This window comes from Cucumis melo, chromosome 7, assembly GCF_025177605.1.
Source record: "Cucumis melo cultivar AY chromosome 7, USDA_Cmelo_AY_1.0, whole genome shotgun sequence".
Classification (NCBI taxonomy): domain Eukaryota; kingdom Viridiplantae; phylum Streptophyta; class Magnoliopsida; order Cucurbitales; family Cucurbitaceae; genus Cucumis; species Cucumis melo.
The window spans coordinates 13,047,870-13,066,458 of record NC_066863.1 but is presented as its reverse complement, the minus strand read 5'-3'; the positions used below and the strand labels follow the sequence as shown (position 1 = coordinate 13,066,458).

Here is an 18,589-nt window from a genome sequence, read left to right as displayed (position 1 = left end):
TAATTCCTAAAATTTAGGGGAACTTAATTTATGTTTCTTCACTTGTTGAACAATTGTACTCAGTTATTTTTTTCTTTGAATGAAGCGTTCATTTCTAAGAATGGTACTCAGTCACTTTTATGTTATAACATCGTTTATTATTCAAAATTGACTATCTCGATTATTGATGACCTAGGTAACTTAATCTTAATCATGAGCTAACTTTGAACTCCTTTTCACATGAGATTATCCTTAGATCTGCATAGGTGAGGGCAACTCGTCAGCGTTGGCCCAATAAGCCTCTCATTTTAGGGGTAAGATCAGGTGGATAGTTGGGAACATAGGGTGCAAGACAAAATTCTCTCCTACTCGCTTTAGGGTTAATAGAAAGGTTGTTCCCTTGAGGACTTAATCCAAGTCTTGAACGAAGGGGCCCCACCCTCTCATTGGCTCGAGAGGGATTCAGTTTATAGGTTAGACCTTAAACCAATTGTTCAATAGTGGATTAGTGTGGCTTAAGGAGAAAGATATAGTCTTAGGGGTAAAACATATGTTTTGATCCAGTCAAGTTGATGAACAACCTGTGAAGAATTAACTTACTGATCATGGTTATATCAAATGGACACAAATATATTTATAGTGAGGGGAGTGCAACTACAGGACTTTAGTGGAATGACTCGTTAGTTAACGAATGTTGAGTAGCTCGGTATAAAAGAGTTTAGCATGTTAATCTCGGATCATTGGAGCCCATGATCTATAGATCCATTAGGTTCCCCTACTAGCTTTTATGGAATAAACTTAGAACAGTATGATGGAATGAGTTGAAGAAACCAACAAGTATATGTGATATAGTGGTCGGTTTTTAGATTACTGATAGAGCTTTATGTTTAAATGAGATTTAAATATTAAAATATGAATGCGGATTCATGCTCAGAAGCTTGAAAAAGATGGACATAGTCAAAGTTGTAAAAAATCAAACTGTTGATTTTTTACTTTGAAAAGTCAAACTTTGACCGGCAATATATTAAGAGAAATGAATGCAGATTCATACTCGGAAGGTCGGAATTAGTCAACGAGGTCAAAATGGTAAAAACTCAAAATGTTGAATTTTTTACTTGAAAAGTCAAAATTTGACTTTGACTAGAAATATCAAATGACCATTTTGCCTCTTGACCAAAGTTAGTGGGAAAATCCAGCAATTTGTTAGATAATCCCATTAACTCTTAGTGGGCTGTGTGGAAGCTCATGGTGATGACACCAAGCCCACTAAGAGAAAATGGAATGGTGATTAATTCCACTAAAGGTTAGTGGAAAAATAGGTATTGAGATTTTATAAAAAAATTTACATGCAATTTTGAATGTAATTTTCTTATAAATAGCTTATTTTTCAAATTGGAAAAAAAAACTTTTTTGCTTTTTTAAATTTTAGAAATTTTTTTTTCCATCTCAACTTTAAAAATCTCAATCCACCAAATTCCATCTCCTTTTCTTATTTCCTTCATTGAATGGGTCCTACAACCTTGTTCTAAATCCAGAGATTAGTGGGTCAACTCTAATAGAGGTCTGGGGTTATGTTCGTGAGGAGGTTTCGAAGTATCGGGAAGCTACAAAGGTAAGATTTTCATTCATCCCTAATTTAGTTTAATTAGAGTTCTTATAAGGCATGTTAATTACTAAAATTAGTTTAGTTGCAATTAGAGTAAAAATCCGATGTTATTTCCGCTTTGTTAGTATGTTTTCCATCATGTGGTATCAAAGCATGCTTGATTTTACTCAATTGCATATAGTGAATATTTAATTTATTTGATAAATTTGTGATGAACTAAAATGGATTAGTGGTTTTGGCAATTAAATTAAGCTTATTTTTTTATTAATTATTGTAATTAGCCCGATTGATGGCTTAATTTATTTTGTAAAGAGTCTGTAATTTGTTTAAGAGTCATTAAAGTTGTTTTTGGGCTGTAATTTCTTCAACCGGGAGAGAGATTGGGTGAAATTTGGAGAAAAACAATGAGGACAAACCCAGAATCCTCTACCAGACCTGGTTGGATACCCAGACTCGACCCGAAAACCCAAAATACAACTTTAACTCTCCCACTGCTTCAGCTGAGACCATCTCTCCTGTTTCAACCTTGAGAGTGATCTCACCTGAAAGCCTTTTCCAAGAACTATTTTCCTGAAATGAGAAGCAAATATGGTCAATGGCTTTTGAATCTAATATCCAGGTTGAATTTTCATATTCCACTAAACATGTTTCAACAACTAGTATATCATATTTACCTTATGTTTCCTTCTCTGCCTTTTTCTCTACAAGGTACTTTGGGCAGTTCCTCAACCAGTGCCCGTTCTGGCCACAGTGGTAATACTTACCTTTTTTCTGCAGCTTTCTTTCCCTTGTTCTGTTTGGGAGTCTTCCCCTTTTCCATCTTTTTTATTTGAGGATTAGGTTTTGAGGGTCCGACTTTGGTTTTAGAGGACGATCCTCTCAAAGTTTTTTTTTTGTAGTAGCAACATTTGCTTTCACTTGCTTTCCCTTACTCATGGTAAGGGTCTAAAATCACTGGAGCTCGGTCAGAAGGGTTGTCAGATTAAATTCTATCTTGTTCAGAGACGCATTTGTTTGAATTGGTATGAAGCTCTACGGAAGAGACTCCTCATGTCTCGTCGATGGCACTACCATTTACTTCAGCGATGTTGAAGTGTATCATCATGTCTAGGACATGTTCTCTAACAGAGGTCCCCTCCTTCATACGCTTAGTGTAAATGTATTTGATTGCCTCATGTCTTAGGAACCATTCTGGTTGCCAAAACATTACCCTTAATGAATTCGTAATTTCTTTAGCCATGGCTAAGGATTCATGTTTCTTTTTCAGAACATCAGACATGCTGGCAAGAATGCAGACACAAGCTTTTTCATTAGCCTTTATCCATCGATCATATGCTTCCCGATTAGTTCGATTAGCATTAGAGGCTGGGGTTTGAGGACATTCCTTAGTTAAGACAAATCTCAAATCGTCAACTAATATCATGTTAAGATTCGATTTCCATGCCGCATAATTATTGTCATTAAGTTTTTCGGAAGCTAACAGTTGAACTATTGGGCTATTCATGCTAAAAAAATAAACATATTCTCTTTAAAAAAAACTATAATCCTTTATAAACCAATCTAATTTAGCAATTACTAATAATGTACCTTTCATTATTATATTGTGCAATGATATTTCAAAGGTTTAGAATAACCTCCATCGAAGGGTAGTCGATTATTCCTCCTTAGAACCAAGACAATCTTGTCTAGATGCTAACTCTAGAATAACTTTTATTCTTTATAGCATTTAGTTATCGCTTCTTTGGTCGAGAATGTACTAACAACTTTGTAATTCTTGTAAGTGTAACTCACCATTTTCGGATCTCAGAGAACAGATCAATATGCTCTCGAAAATGGAAAGTCAATATGAAAATTGATCAAAAAGCCCTTATCCATATAAGGAGTTCGCGGTGTTCCAAATCCTATAATACAGCCCTCTGAAGGGAACGCCGCTTTAAGGCAGACAAGCAGACACATTATAGAAATCTCACAATGCAACCCAATGGAAGAGACCGTGAGATATGTTGTCACATATCCCTCACCCACTTACTATGAACTACTTCCCCTAGTCACCTTGATATTGATCCATGCAGACACTCTCCGAAGGGAGTCTGCTCCAATGCACAGCCCAAAGTCCTGCATGGACCTCACGGTGTGAACTCTTAGGGACGCTGGAGCTAAAAGTATGCTACTTTTCTCTAGCTAAAGTGTTCTAAGACGATTTTAAAAGGTACTAAAAAAATACTTTTAGAGCTCATTAATTTGGACCTTTATGGACCAATGAACGTCAAAGCTCGGAGAGGGTACAAATATTTCATTAGTTTTATTGATGATTATTCTAGGTATGGTCATGTTTACCTAATTCTTCATAAGTTTGATTCTCTTGAAAAGTTCAAAGAATATAAGGCTGAAGTTGAGAATGAATTAGATAAAATAATAAAGATACTTCGATTAGATCGAGGTGGAGAATATATGGACTTACGATTCCAAGACTATTTGATAGAACATGAAATTCAGTCACAACTCTCTGCACCTAGTACGCCTCAGCAGAACGGTGTATTAGAAAGAAGAAACTGAACTTTGTTAGACATGGTTCACTCTATGATGAGCTTTGCTCAGTTGCCAGATTCTTTTTGGGGATATGCTTTAGAAACAACTATCTATATTTTGAACAGTGTTCCCTCTAAAAGTGTTTCAGAAACACCTTATGAGCTATGGAAAGTGCGTAAAGGAAGTTTGCGTCACTTTAGAATTTGGGGATTTCCGACACACGTGGTGGTGAAAAACACTAAAAAATTGGAACATCGTTTAAAATTATGCCTATTCGTAGGATATCCAAAGGAATCTAGAGGTGGTATGTTTTATGATCCTCAAGCAAATAAAGTATTTGTATCAACAAATGCCACATTCTTAGAGAAAGACCACATCAGGGATCATCAACCTTGCAGTAAATTAGTATTAAATGAGATCCCAAGAGTGCTATAGGTAAGCCTAGTTCATCCACTAAAGTAGTTGATAAAACTAGGAAATCTGATCAAACACATCCTTCTCAAGAGTTGAGAAAGCCTCGACGTAGTGGGAGGGTTGCTCATAAGCCTGATTGTTACTTGAGTTTTAGTGAAACTCAAGTTGTCATACATGATGATAGCATAGAGGATCCATTAACCTATAAACAGGTAATGAATGATGTAGATAATGACCAATGGGTCAAAGCCATGGATCTCAAAATGAAATCTATGTACTTTAATTCTGTCTAGACCCCAAAACCAAGAGGGATTCAATTTATAGGTTAAACCTTAAACCAATTGTTCAATAGTGGATCAGTGGAACTTAAGGAGAAAGATGTAGTCTTGAGGGTAAAACGATACTTTTCAACACAGTCAAGCTTACGAACAACCTGTGAATGATTAACTTACCGATCATGGTTATATTAAATGGACACAAATATATCTATAGTGAGGAAAGTGCAACTACAAAACTTTAATGGAATGACCCGTTAGTTAACGAATGTTGATTAACTCGGTCTAAAAGAGTTTAGCCAGTTAATCTCGGATTTTTAGAGCCCATGATCTATAAGTTCATTGGTTCCTCTGCTAGCTCATATGGAATTAACTTAGAACATTATATTCGAATAATTCAAATTAGGTAAAGAGAGAGAAACCGACAAATATATGTGATATAGCTATCGGTTATAAGTTTGAGATAGAGCTTCATATTTAAATGTGCTTTAAATATTTAAAATATAAATATAGATCCATATTCAGAAGCTAAGAATTGATGTAAATGGTCAAAGTTGTAAAAAGTCAAAATGTTGACTTTTGACTTTGAAAAGTTAAACTTAAACCGATTTTATATTCAAATGAGATTTGAATTTTAGAAAAATGAATGTGGACTCATGCTCAGGTGGTCAGAATTAGTCAAAACAAATAAAATGGCAAAAAAAAGTCAAAGTTTGACTTTGATTTTAATGATCAAATGACCATATTGCCCTTGGACTAAGTTAATAGAAAAATTCAACATTTTGTTGGATAATCCCACTAATACTTAGTGGAATAAGTGTAGTGGGATAAGTGGCTACATAAGATGTAAACACCTAGCCCACTGAGTTCTAGTAATGGTTAATGAATTATCAGATGTTGAGATTTAAGAAACTAATTACATATAATTAACTTATTTAAAGGGTATTTTTTAGTTTTTTTAGAACTTTTGGCAAAATTTTGTTTTTACGAATTACAAAATTATTTCAACCTAACTTTCTCTCCAAAATCTCAAACCAAAATTTCTCTTGAAATTCAATCGATCTCTCCCTTAATTACTTCACTTAACAGATCCCAAAATCTGGTTCTAAATATGGAGAATAGTGAGTAAACTCTAATGGTGGTCTTGGGTTCGTGTTCGTGAGGAGATATTGAGGAATTTGGAAGCAAAGAAGATACATTTTTCTTTAACCCTAATTTCATTTAATCAGGGTAGTTTTTTAGGGTGTGTTTGGGGGAGGGAAAGAGTTATGGGGGAAAAGGATTATGATAATCCTAATGTTATGATAATATGTGTTTGGGGGAAGAGTTATTATTGATAGTGTTATTATAATATGTGTTTGAGGGAAGAAATATGAAATGTAGTGTTATGATAGTATGTATTTGGGAAAGGGATTATTATAGTAGTGTTATAATAATATGTGTTTGGGGAAAGGATTATTATTGTAGTATTATTATAATATGTGTTTGGGGGAAATATTATTATTGTAGTATTATTATAAAATGTGTTTGGAGGAAGAGTTATGAGTGTAGTATTATTATAAAACTTGTTTGGGGCAAAGATTACGTTAACTAGATTTATGTTATTTTTTTAAATAAGGAATGTTAATATAAGAATAAAAAATATATAATTTAATATTTTTTATTCATGATCAATATTCAATTATGTAATTAGAATAACATAAACATAATTCTGTATATAGGTTTTGAAATATTTTTTTACGTACCCTGTGAGTAACAAAATATTTGTTTTCTAAAATAATTATATTGAGTCCCATTTAATAATTTTGTTTCTTCTCTTATGTTATGTCGTTCAAAATTAATTCGTAAATCCATAAATTCATTAGCGCATTTAAACCAAATTATTTTCACGTATACGCAACTTATAAATATTGTAAAAAAGAACTTCAACGAAAACACTACATTAATACGATAGTAAAACAATTGATACCATTACATTGGAAATCGAAATGAAAATACAAACCAATTAGCTTCAACAGAATTTCAAGTTCGTTATATAATAAGACATAACAAGTTAGAAGAAGAACATATAGTCGAAGTAAGAAAAGTTTCATTAATACAAATACAACAAACAAACTAGTCATCGGTTTTCTTGAAGAATGATGCTGCAGTACGGGTACTTCATATTGTCGGGAACGTCAAGGAAAGCTTTCATGTCATTGACGTTACGTATAAGTATACGCATTAAGAGACACCTATCCATCAATGTCAGCTCAAGGATGGCCTCCAATTGTCGAACAACCTCTTGACGTGTTTGGCTTACGTCTTGACGTAGTAGGACAGGCCATTCAGCAATGCGATTCAATTGTTCATTTCCGTACTCAATCGCAGTGCGAACTATGTCCCCACTATCTGTGGCATGTCCTACACGTTTCCGCTTAGACCCACTTGAAACATTCCTACGTTCATTAACCCGAGCGATTGTTGTTCCCATCAAATCATCAGGCGACATGTTCAATCTCTTACTGTACATTGTTCCCATCAAATCATCAGGCGACATGTTCAATCCCTTACTGTACATTGTTCCCATCAAATCATCAGGCGACATGTTCAATCCCTTAGTGTACATTGGCGAGAAGTCCATATCTGGCGCAGCGTCAGCGGAAAATGCGTCATACTCAGCAGGATCGTTTGACCCAACGTCCGCAAAACTCTCGGCCCGACCTCCTGTTGCACGATCTTTGCCAAACACGTACGACAATTCGTCATAGTGGACAAACGACTTATTAAGGAGGTCCTTCGTCGCCTGATGACTTTGTATAAGTGCAATAATAAATTGTTAGTCCATTTATTGAAATATAGTACAGTAAGTGTTCAAATGACTAGTAACGCACCTTGACCCAATCATCGAAGACTTCTTTCTCTGCGACAATACATTTTTTTCATCATTCCACCCAAAACCACTACACATTAGGCCTCGCATCTCTGCAAGTGCATGGAACATTTTCTTCATCAATTTGATTCGGCTATCGATCGTTGAATCATGGATATTACAACCTGGGATCTTGAAGGCCATTATTCTCGCCAGCTAATTTAAGTACCGGAGGCAAAAGGTCCCGTTGCCGGACCTCCACCCACCAGCATTGACCAACTCGACGAGGCCTACCTCTTCCTCTTTAGTCCAACTGTGTTTAGGTAGTCTCGATGAACTTGTCATGCTAGAAGTCAAACGCAAACATATTAGTTTCATTAATTTCCCTATGATTAAATAACTTACATACGATTAGTTTCATAGTACAGTCAACTCCTACTGAAAAACAGTTTGGCAGTAATTTACTTGCGTAACCAATACATTCAAAATAATCATATTTCAAAAACTATGACAAAATAATTACGTGTGGAATCACTACTTAAGTATGAAAATGAACGGGGAACATTTAATTTTTCTACTGGTTACGTAACTCCCAATCAGAAAACATTTCTTCTGCAAGGTCGTCCCTCCATTGACTCCACTCATTGGACGTCTCTATGTAATGTATGTCATCAACGGTAGTAGTCGCGTGGGTGGAATCAACCTCATCTATGTTGTCTTCTATATCAAAGTCTGTCATCTCTCTATTGATAAGGTTGTGGAGGAGACAACATGCGAGTATTGTGCGACATTGAACTTCTACAGGGTAGTATGACTTTCCCCGTAGTATCGCCCATCGACCCTTCAAGACACCGAATGCTCTTTCGATTACATTACGAGCAGATAAATGCTTCATATTTAAGAACTCTTTCGACGTTGAAGGTGCATTTTTAGCGCCACGCCATTCTTGCAAGTGGTAGTGTTGGCCTCTGTATGGTGCCAGGAAACCCTCTGCATTTTGGTACCCGACATCAACCAGGTAGTAATAGCCTGTGATCACAATGCACGATTAAAATGTCGCAGCTGTTAATTGAAAAATTGCATTCATAGGTACAATGCCATTGTTAGTCACCCTTGGGCACCTTCAGGCCATTAGGTCTTGAAAGGGCATCACGTAGGATGCGTGAGACCGCAGTTGATCCTTCCCAACCGGCAAGTACGTAAAAGAAATCTTCTTTCGTGTCACACGCGCCAAGTATGTTTGTGGCCACCTCCCCCTTGCGTGTTCTATACCTAGCTCGGTCACTTACTGGAACGTTGACTTTTATGTACGTTCCATCTAATGCACCTAGGCAATTCTGCAACGCATAATTAAAAATTATTGAGAAGAACTAACATCGTTGTGTTGGAAGTACGTAGTTCGAGATAAATGTGTACCTCAAACCACCTTCATCTTTGATCTGTGCAATCGTTAGGCACTGGTTGTGGTTTTTTCAAAAGCTCCCCATGAAGTCGAATAACGGCCAACAAGACCATGTTGAAATAATGGGAAATTGTCTCACCCGACCCCATAAACTCTCGTTGAATGACACGATTTTTTACGTCGTATGCAAGAATGTGGAGGAACATTGCTACCATCTCCTCAACATCGACAACTTTCGTCGACGTTAGTCCAGTAATGGTCCTCAGTAGGTGATATAGAATGGCGAAACATCTTCGATCCATTCTCGTACTTCTGCAACACACAAGGTCTGAGCTATGAATCATGCGAAAATAAGCTAACTGTCTAATCCTATGCCTAGTTTCATGCGTTATCCTCTTCGTGTTGTTCTTCAAGAGCTCTAACATTAGTAACAACTGACATTAGGATGCTATACACGCATTTACAATAGACGCCAACTCGTGTTCGTCCATTATAAATTCTAGATTGACACCCTGTTGGAAAATAATCCTAAGAACGCGTTAATTTCGAATGTTGTTAACCTAATGACCTACTAGCAATCTAGGTTTTAAAATGTTGGAAATATCTTCGAAGCTAAAATAAGTTTCTAAGTTATGTAAGTGAGTTTCATTAATATGTTTACAAATTAAGTAATTGAGTTTCTACTAGTTTTTTGAAAATACATTTGTGCAAATTTCATTACGTATATTTGGAAACCCATTTTTGTAAACTAATTATGTGGAATTGGAAAACAATTAACTAAGTGCGTTTGTAAATATTTTTTCTTGAAAATAGGTTGTAAGAATGTGTAAGTTTTTTGGTAAACACATTATATAAATGAACTAAGTGCATTTCTAACAAGGTTTTAGTTGTACAAAAAACCATGTAAAAAATATTGCGACATATTCTTGTAAATCCATTTTCAAAATAATGAAATTTGACACACACTTTATATAGCGATTTTTTTAAGCATAAAAACAGTTTGGTGAGTTAACGAATTTTGTAGGTTTCAAATAAGCTAATGACACAATGTCAAAATTTTGGTTTCAAATAAGCTAACTTGACTTATAAAAAGCCATATTTAGGTACTATGCGCATTTTCCACAAAAATAGCTTTTCATTTGAATTTTTTATCCATTAAACTTACGTAACTTAGTAAGAATCATAAAAGGCGTACGAGTTGTACGTAAAAACCCTATAAAAGACCTAACTTTATAACACTTTTTCATAATGTGTAAAAAAACGTATTCATATTCTAAAAATTCACACAACCTTTATTTATGTTTCCCTAGTGTGTTTATTTTCTATATCGGAAGTAAAAAATCTTAAACAATAGTTTTATGTCTAGGTAGTTACAAAATTCCAAAAAACTACATGTGACCGCGGAATTATTTTTTCTTCAAACTGTACGTAATTAATGTAAATGCCATTGCAAAAGCCAAGAGATGGTCAGTGTACTATGGAAATGAATTAATAAACAAAATTATAATTGAACATAGAAAGGAAATAACATAGTAAGCAAATAACAATTAATTTACATAATGTATACAAACCTTATAATAAACAAACAGTAAGACTAAGGAAAGAAATGAATTTATTACAAAATTCAATTATGTACACCACACAAACAACGGATTGTATGAATGAAAGAGGTTTATAAATGTAGTACCTCGTTTACGAACTGTTTACAACGGATTGTATGAATGAAAGAGGTTTATAGATGTAGTACCTCGTTTACGAATTGTTTAAGTGCGACAACCTGAAAATACAACCCAAATAATTCTAAGTCATTACATATGCATGCCATATATGTTACGTAATGTAAAATGAATGAAAAAAGTGTAGTAAACATACCTTAACTACAAGGAGAACCTTAGAAATGCATGTAAAACACCAATGAATAACAGAACCGTTAGTACATAATGAAGGGGAAATAAAGTAGCCTCAGAGTTAAGAAATTCCGTCAAAGCCATTCGAGAAGAATGCATTTGCGGTAGAATTTCATGCGGTGGACTCGATACCATCATATGAAGAAGCAGACCAAGCAAAGAGAGTAAAAAAACTGAGATCATTAAAAATGGCAGTAGAGACATGGTGAGAAAATAGTAGCCACTGTGACAAAACAGTGACCAAACCGAGAGGAATGGATAGTTGAAAAGAGCAAAGGATGATTCAAAATAACAAGCAAACATTATGAAAAGCAATAATGTGTTCTAAAGAAATGAATACACGGCCAAAAAATGCAGAAGAAAAGGGTTAAATTAACATGATGTGTTTGAGCATAGGAGACGTACACAACAGTTGTGAGAAATGGGATGCTTTACATGGTTAGTGAGCATTTTAGACATAAAAATTATGGTGTAATAGCAAAAAATAAAACAGCAAAATTAGAGAGAATGAGATGGATACGAATCGGGAGAAAACATAGTAGCCATTGCAGATTATATATTGTGAAAAACAAATAAGAAGGAAAAAATTTGATGCACATACCAAAGAGCAATGAAAATAGACCAAATATGGAACATAGTCGGGAATGGAACACTACAAGAGACGGGGGTACTCCCGACGCACAAATACGTCGGCAAAAATGCAAAGTACGTCGGGAAAGGATATCCTGACTTACAAAACGGCGTCGGGAAGAACGTCGAGAGAAATGCGTCGCGAGAGGCTTTATGGCGTCAGAAAAACCTCTTTTTCGACGTTTTTTTCCCGACGTAATGAACGTCGGAAAATATTTTTTATATATTTTTTTAAATATTTTATTTTTACTTTTTTCCTTATAATATTTTGCTCAAACATTCACAATGATGTTCGGATTGCTCAAAAAAGTTTTGCGACGTTTTGGATTAAATTAAAATAAATTAATAAATATACAAACACAAATTAAAAAAATAGAATTAAAATTAATAATACGAATAAGTTGACTACAACAAAATATCGTTCTCAAAATAGAAAAAACATAAACATAATGAAAAGTCTCCCAACGAGGTGCGTATGCGCGTCATTCTACACCTTCGGTCCTAAAAATGGTATAAAAATAACTAAGTTTAATACATAATCATATATTGCAAAAACTTAAGAATAATAGAGACATATACGACGTACCGCAAAGCTAGGGATCATGTGGTGGTCCCTGTTGTGCACGAGTTAGTTCTATCATCTTTTTCATAGCTTCCACTTGTGAAGCTAATGCTTGATGATTTCTATCTTGTACTTCAATCCGTTCCAAAGCTTCATGAAGTTTAGCTTGTAATTCAATCTCTTTTTCTGTGGACTGCGAACAAGATGTCGACGAACTGCTTGCACTTGCCGTTCTGGGGGTCTTCGGCTTGGGTCCCCCAACCAAGGCCTTTTGAGTAACTTGGTCGTCTACCAAACACCTGATCGCATATCTCATCCTCAAAGAGTGGCTGACTACCCTCTGGCGTAGGCTGGGATTGGAGTTCCAGCATTTGATTATGCAACAAATTTAAAAATTATGTTAGGTAACGCGCAAAAATATATAATAAAAGTGGATAATTAATAAAGGTATAACTTACATGCGCATCCTCGGCGGCCTGTGACACGAATGTCCCAGCTCGAACGTGTGTTTCCCGGAACAATTCCACACGATCGACCGACTGCCCTCTTCTTTCAACGAGCTCATACTGTCGTTGTAGAAACGACTTGGACCCGCTACTATGATTGTAAGGCTGCTTCTGTCTAGCAGCCTTGTTTGTCCGTGATTGCTCCTGCATTAAAACAATTATATTGTTTATTTCTTATACATATTAAAACTTGTTATCATAATTAATCATGACTAATATAATGGTCGCAGAGGAAGTGCCAATCCTCATCACGTCCAACCAATATGTTTGGTGGGTTGGCACGAGCCTCCTCCGGGTCGCTGTACTTTTTGAAATGTCTATGACAGTCGGCCCGGAACTCTTTAAAGGTCGTGAGCATCTGATGCTCAACAAACCTATTCATTGCTTGATCATTGAAATCAAGCACAAACAATCGCTACACATTACAAACATAACACATTAGATTGGTTAAAGTTAGATATGTTTCAAATGAAATCATATATAAATGTGTAGTGCATATAATTACCTGGAGGTTGCCCTTGACGACCTCAATGTATTCTCTCCCAACGTCCGCCCACTTAAGATAGCAGACGAGAAATTTCTTTCGCACGCATACGCCTATCGCCTGGCTGAAGCGAATGGCGTGTGGAGAAATAGGGTTCTCCGCTCCAGGGGCAATCCTCGATGTGGTCATCCACTTGGTGGCTTACAACAACTTCTAGTATATTAATATGGTCATTCTGAACATCCTCCACTTCTAGCACGTCCCAAATACGCTTATTTTGGATGACTTGCACAACTTTCCAATTGCTACCATTTTTTGGATCATCTACATAAAAAACTTGATGTGCTTGAGTTGAAAGAATTACAGGTTCCTCCGCGTACCAAAAACGGGATGTGTTGAGAGATTTGTACCCTACTTTAATGTGTGTTCTTTGACTTTTGTTTACGTCTGTGTCATACCACCAACACTTAAATAGCCATACATTTCTTCCCAACGGATATTGTACGTGCAACACTTCGTTTAGAACACCGTAGAAATTATTGTCTCCAGTTCCACTTGCATCGCTTTCACCAATGACCATTATTCCACTATTTTGAGTAGTACGTCGAGAATCAAGTTCAATAGTGTGAAATCTTACACCACCTACGATGCATCCATTGTAACAACGAACGTCAAAGGATGGTCCCATCGCTAGTGAGAAGAAATCATCAGATAGGTTTGCAGACTGACGCAGTTCTAACATCTGTGCTCGAAACCATTCAGGGAATGCCCGTTCATGTATTTTATACAAATCCATAGAATTTTGAGCATGTCGACGTTGGAGCCTCAAATGTTTCCTAATAGAGATGAGTTTAATTTCTGTAAGAACAATATATAACAAATATTTAAAAATTACAAAGATGATGAATAAGCTTACTTGCAATACTCTGATATTTCATCAACATTATTCAGTATGTACCAATGGAAGAGTCGTTTCTCTTCCTTTGATATAGCACGAACACTTGATGCACCTAAGGGTCGTACTTTCTGCTTGAAAATTTCAAAGTCACGATTACTTCGTTCTCTACAATGGTATCATCATTTCGCTCATCTCTTGTGAATCGAGTCTCTATACCACGTAGGTAACGTGAACAAAAGGTGCTAGATTCATTCATGACATAGCCTTCTGCAATTGACCCCTCAGGACGTGCTTTGTTTCTAACATACTGCTTTAACGTTCGTAGAATTCTTTCAATTGGATACATCCAACTATAAGAAACCGGACCAGTAATCTTCGTTTCATATGGTATGTGAACGGCAAGGTGTACCATAACGCTAAAAAAGGCAGGTAGAAATATTCTTTCCAACTTACAAAGTATGATTATGATATCTGCTTGCAATCTGTCTAAATCACTTACTCTTATCGTTCGGGTGCACAAGTCACGAAAAAAATTACATAATTCAGTTATAGCAGTGTATACGTTCTTCGGTAAGAATGCTCGAATACCAATTGGTAGCAGTCGATGTAATAAAACATGACAATCATGCGTTTTTAGTCCTGATATTTTCCCCTCTCTTTCATGCACACATCTCGATATATTGGAAACAAATCCATCGGGAAACTTAACTGATTTCAAAAACTTACAAAACTCTACTCGTTCACTGGTAGTCAATGTGTAGCTCGCATGTGGCTTCACCAATCGGTTACCCACTTCTACAAGATGTAAATCCTTTCTCATCTTCAGATCTTGTAAGTCCAACCGAGCATTCGTGGTATCCTTCATTTTCCCTTCGATGTTCAATAATGTACCAACCAAATTGTCACAAACATTCTTCTCAATGTGCATTACATCAAGTTTGTGACGTAACAAAAGTCTCGACCAATAAGGAAGATTGAAAAAAATACTTTTCTTCGTCCAATTAAGAGCTCTCTTTCTTTTCTTATCCTGTATTGAAGGATGTTTACTCATAACTGGAAACTCCAACTGATCTAGTTGTTCTAATATTTCATCCCCATTCATCACCACAGGAGGAGCCTTACGCTCTACCTTTCCATCGTGTAGCCTACTTCTACGCCACACGTGATTCTGTAGAAGATAGCGTCTATGTCCCATGAAAGATATTCTACCTCGTATCCCGAAGGACGATCTATCACCCATGCATATAGGACATGCCTGATACCCCTTCATACTCCACCCTGATAGATCACCATATACCGGGAAGTCATTAATCGTCCATAACAAGGCTGCGTATAGCTGAAAGAACTGACCTGTAAAAGAGTCATAAGTACGTACCCCAAAAGTTCATAAGTCTTTCAATTCCTCAATCAATGGTTGGAGATACACATCAATTTCCCTACCATGAGATTTAGGACCGGGTATGAGCAGTGACATAAAGAAATTTGTATCTTTCATGCATTTCCATGGTGGCAAATTGTAAAGAAGTAACACAACAGGCCACATACTGTGCGAGGTACTCATTTGACCAAATGGGTTAAACCCATCTAAAGCCAAACCCAAATGCACGTTTCGTGGATCAGAAGCAAAATCAGGAAATTCAGAATCAAAGTGCTTCCACCCCTCTGCATTAGCTGGATGTCTCAAGACATCATCTGTTTCAACACGTTTGTCCCTATGCCATCTCATGTCAGCAGACCCTTCCTGCGATACAAACAAGCGCTGTAATCTAGGTTCCAAAGGAAAGTGGCGCAATACCTTATGCAGAATTTTTTTCCCTATATTATGATTAACCTTGTACCTAGCCTCGCCACATGTAGGACAATGTTGCAAATCAGCAAACTCTTTCCAATACAATACACAGTCATACTTGCACGCGTGAATAGTCTCGTATCCCAAGCCCAAGTCACGAAGTTTTCGTTTTGCTTCATAAAATGAACTAGGAATAGTACTATTACACATTGGAAACGCTGCTCTTAAGAGTTCTAACAACATGTCGAACGACTTGTTACTCCAACCATTTAGAACTTTCACATCCATCAACTTAACCAAAAAATTCAACGACAAAAATTCAAAACAACCGGGGTACAACTCATTACGTGCTTGATTCAATAAGTCCTGAAATATATTATTTGTTGTATCTTCATCTATATTTACCCCAACATTCATCGCCATTTCATCTTCCAAACGAAATTCCTCTATTTCCTCTTCATGTTCAATAGGGGCTTGTAAATCATTTAGCATACCAAAGATATCACCTTCTTCATTAAATTGTGTACTACTTGTTCCTTCATTAAAAGGATTATTACTAGTTCCTTCCTCAAAGTTTTCTGTACCTCTATAGCTTAATGACTCTCCATGATACACTCATTCTGTGTAGTAGGGGGATATTCCAATAGTCAACAGATGTCGTTCCACACCCTCTAATGAGCTCCAATTTAAGTTCAAACATCTCTTGCATGGACACCTCAATCGTCCGTAAGCATCAACGTGAAATTTGGCAAATTCTAAAAATTGGGTCACTCCATGTCTATACTCAAGGGATAACTTATTTCTAAGTTTCATCCAACCCTTATCCATCGTTTAAGTCCCTAAAACATAAATAGGTTTGATTAGAAACATATGTCTCTCACTCTCTCACATCCATAACTTACTCCCCTGAATTTTCACTATTTTTCAATAACTAAGTTCAAACTATAGATGCTACCATAACTGCAGGATAGCCAACACAACCTAATTATTAACAAGAAAATACTTGAAAATATCTTCGCATCCTACAAACCCCTCCAAACTACAGAGGCTACCATAACTGCAGGATAGCCAACACAACCTAATTATTAACAACAAAATACTTCAAGCTATCCTACTACCACCCCTTGAAACCAGCAAATTCAAAACAAAAAAGCTACCATAACTGCAGGATAGCCATCCCAAACATAAACAAATTCAAAACAAAAAAGCTACCATAACTGCAGGATCGCCATCTCAAATCAACAATAAAAATATTCAACACAAACAGGCTACCATAACTGCAGGATAGCCAAAACAAATCTTAACACACATATTACATTCCCAATTCAATTTAACTATTAACTCCCCCCCCCCCTCCCAATTTCAATTTTCAATTCAACTATAAATCCCCCCCCCCCCTCCCATTTCAAGTTTCAATTTAACTTAAACCCCCTCCCTCCAATTCAATTTTAAATTTAACTATACATCCCCCCCCCAATTCAATTTAACTATTAACCCCCCCCCCCCCTCCAATTTCAATTTTCAATTCAAATATAAACCCCCCTCCCAATTCAATTTTCAATTTAACAATAAACCCCCTCCCCCAATTCAACCCCCATTCAATTTTCATTTAACTATAAAATCCCCCCTCAATTCAATTTCCTAAAACAAAAATCCTAAACCATTCAAATTTCAAATTTCAATTTCAATTCAACCACAAATTACACACACTCTATACAAAAATACATTTAATAAACAAAAATCTATTCCAAAAGAAAATCCTAAACTAATTTTCATAAAAAAAACCCTAAAACATAAACTTAAACTAAATAAAATTTCATTTTCCACTTACCTAAAGTGGCAGACGGCGACGAGGGACAACGGCGAGGGAGGGCGGCGACGGAACAACGGTAGAAGGGCGACGGAAATCGCGACGATGATCTCGGCTTCTCCTTTTTCTTCCCCTTTCGGTTTCGGTTCTATAAAATAGAGAACTGAAACGATTTTAAAGGGCATTTCCCAACGCAGTGATGTGGCGTCGGGAAATCCCTCAAAATGCATCGGGAAAAGGGGAATTTCCGATGCTCATTAAACGTTTTTCCCGACGTTTCATGCGGTGTCGGGAAAAACCCCTATTCCCGACGTCGCTCCCGACGCACTGTTCACGGTGTCGGGAATAGTTCGTTTTTTAAAATTAATTTACCCTTTTCCCGACGTATTCTTGCCGACGCCTTCGTGGTGCGTCGGGAAAGATTGTTTTTCCGACGCATCTCCCGACGCGTTGTTGACGGCGTCGGGAAAGCCCTTATTCCTGATGTTCTTTATGCCGACGTCCTTTTCGGCGTCGGGAATGCTCCATTTTCTTGTAGTGGAATGCAAGAAGGGGAAAGACCAAATATATAGTAAAGGGAAGATAGTAATAAATAGGGCAACAAGCATATTAAGATGAAAGTGAATCCCATAAAATAGGGGATTTGACAAACGAGGGTGACAATTGAATAGAAGTTACAGTCAAACTTGAAGAAAGTAGCCATGGTCATATTTTTCACCACAAGTACACAGTAGACATGACATACACATCTTCAAAAGAGAATGGCAATGAATACAGAATTCAATCACAAACTAGAAGGCACGTAACAACAAGTGAATGCAACCATGGAAATGGAAGACCTCCTAAAAAAAATCCATAGATGGGAGCATTAAAACAGAGTGTAATAAAGTTCATAACCATATGAAAAAAGGTTCTTCAGATGCAAGTTTTATAAAATGGAAACGGGG

At 36.4% G+C, this 18,589-nt stretch overlaps 1 protein-coding gene across 1 annotated transcript; it reads right to left on the bottom strand.

The window, feature by feature from the left end:
- Window positions 1-2,011: 2,011 nt before the first annotated feature.
- LOC127150371 (uncharacterized) lies at window positions 2,012-3,089 on the bottom strand. Its single transcript, XM_051088074.1, has 2 exons — window positions 2,796-3,089; window positions 2,012-2,155 (listed from the first exon to the last, which is right to left on the bottom strand). Exons 1-2 carry the CDS (start codon window positions 3,087-3,089, stop codon window positions 2,012-2,014), a joined length of 438 nt encoding a protein of 145 aa, XP_050944031.1.
- Between the last annotated feature and the right edge of the window lie 15,500 nt (window positions 3,090-18,589).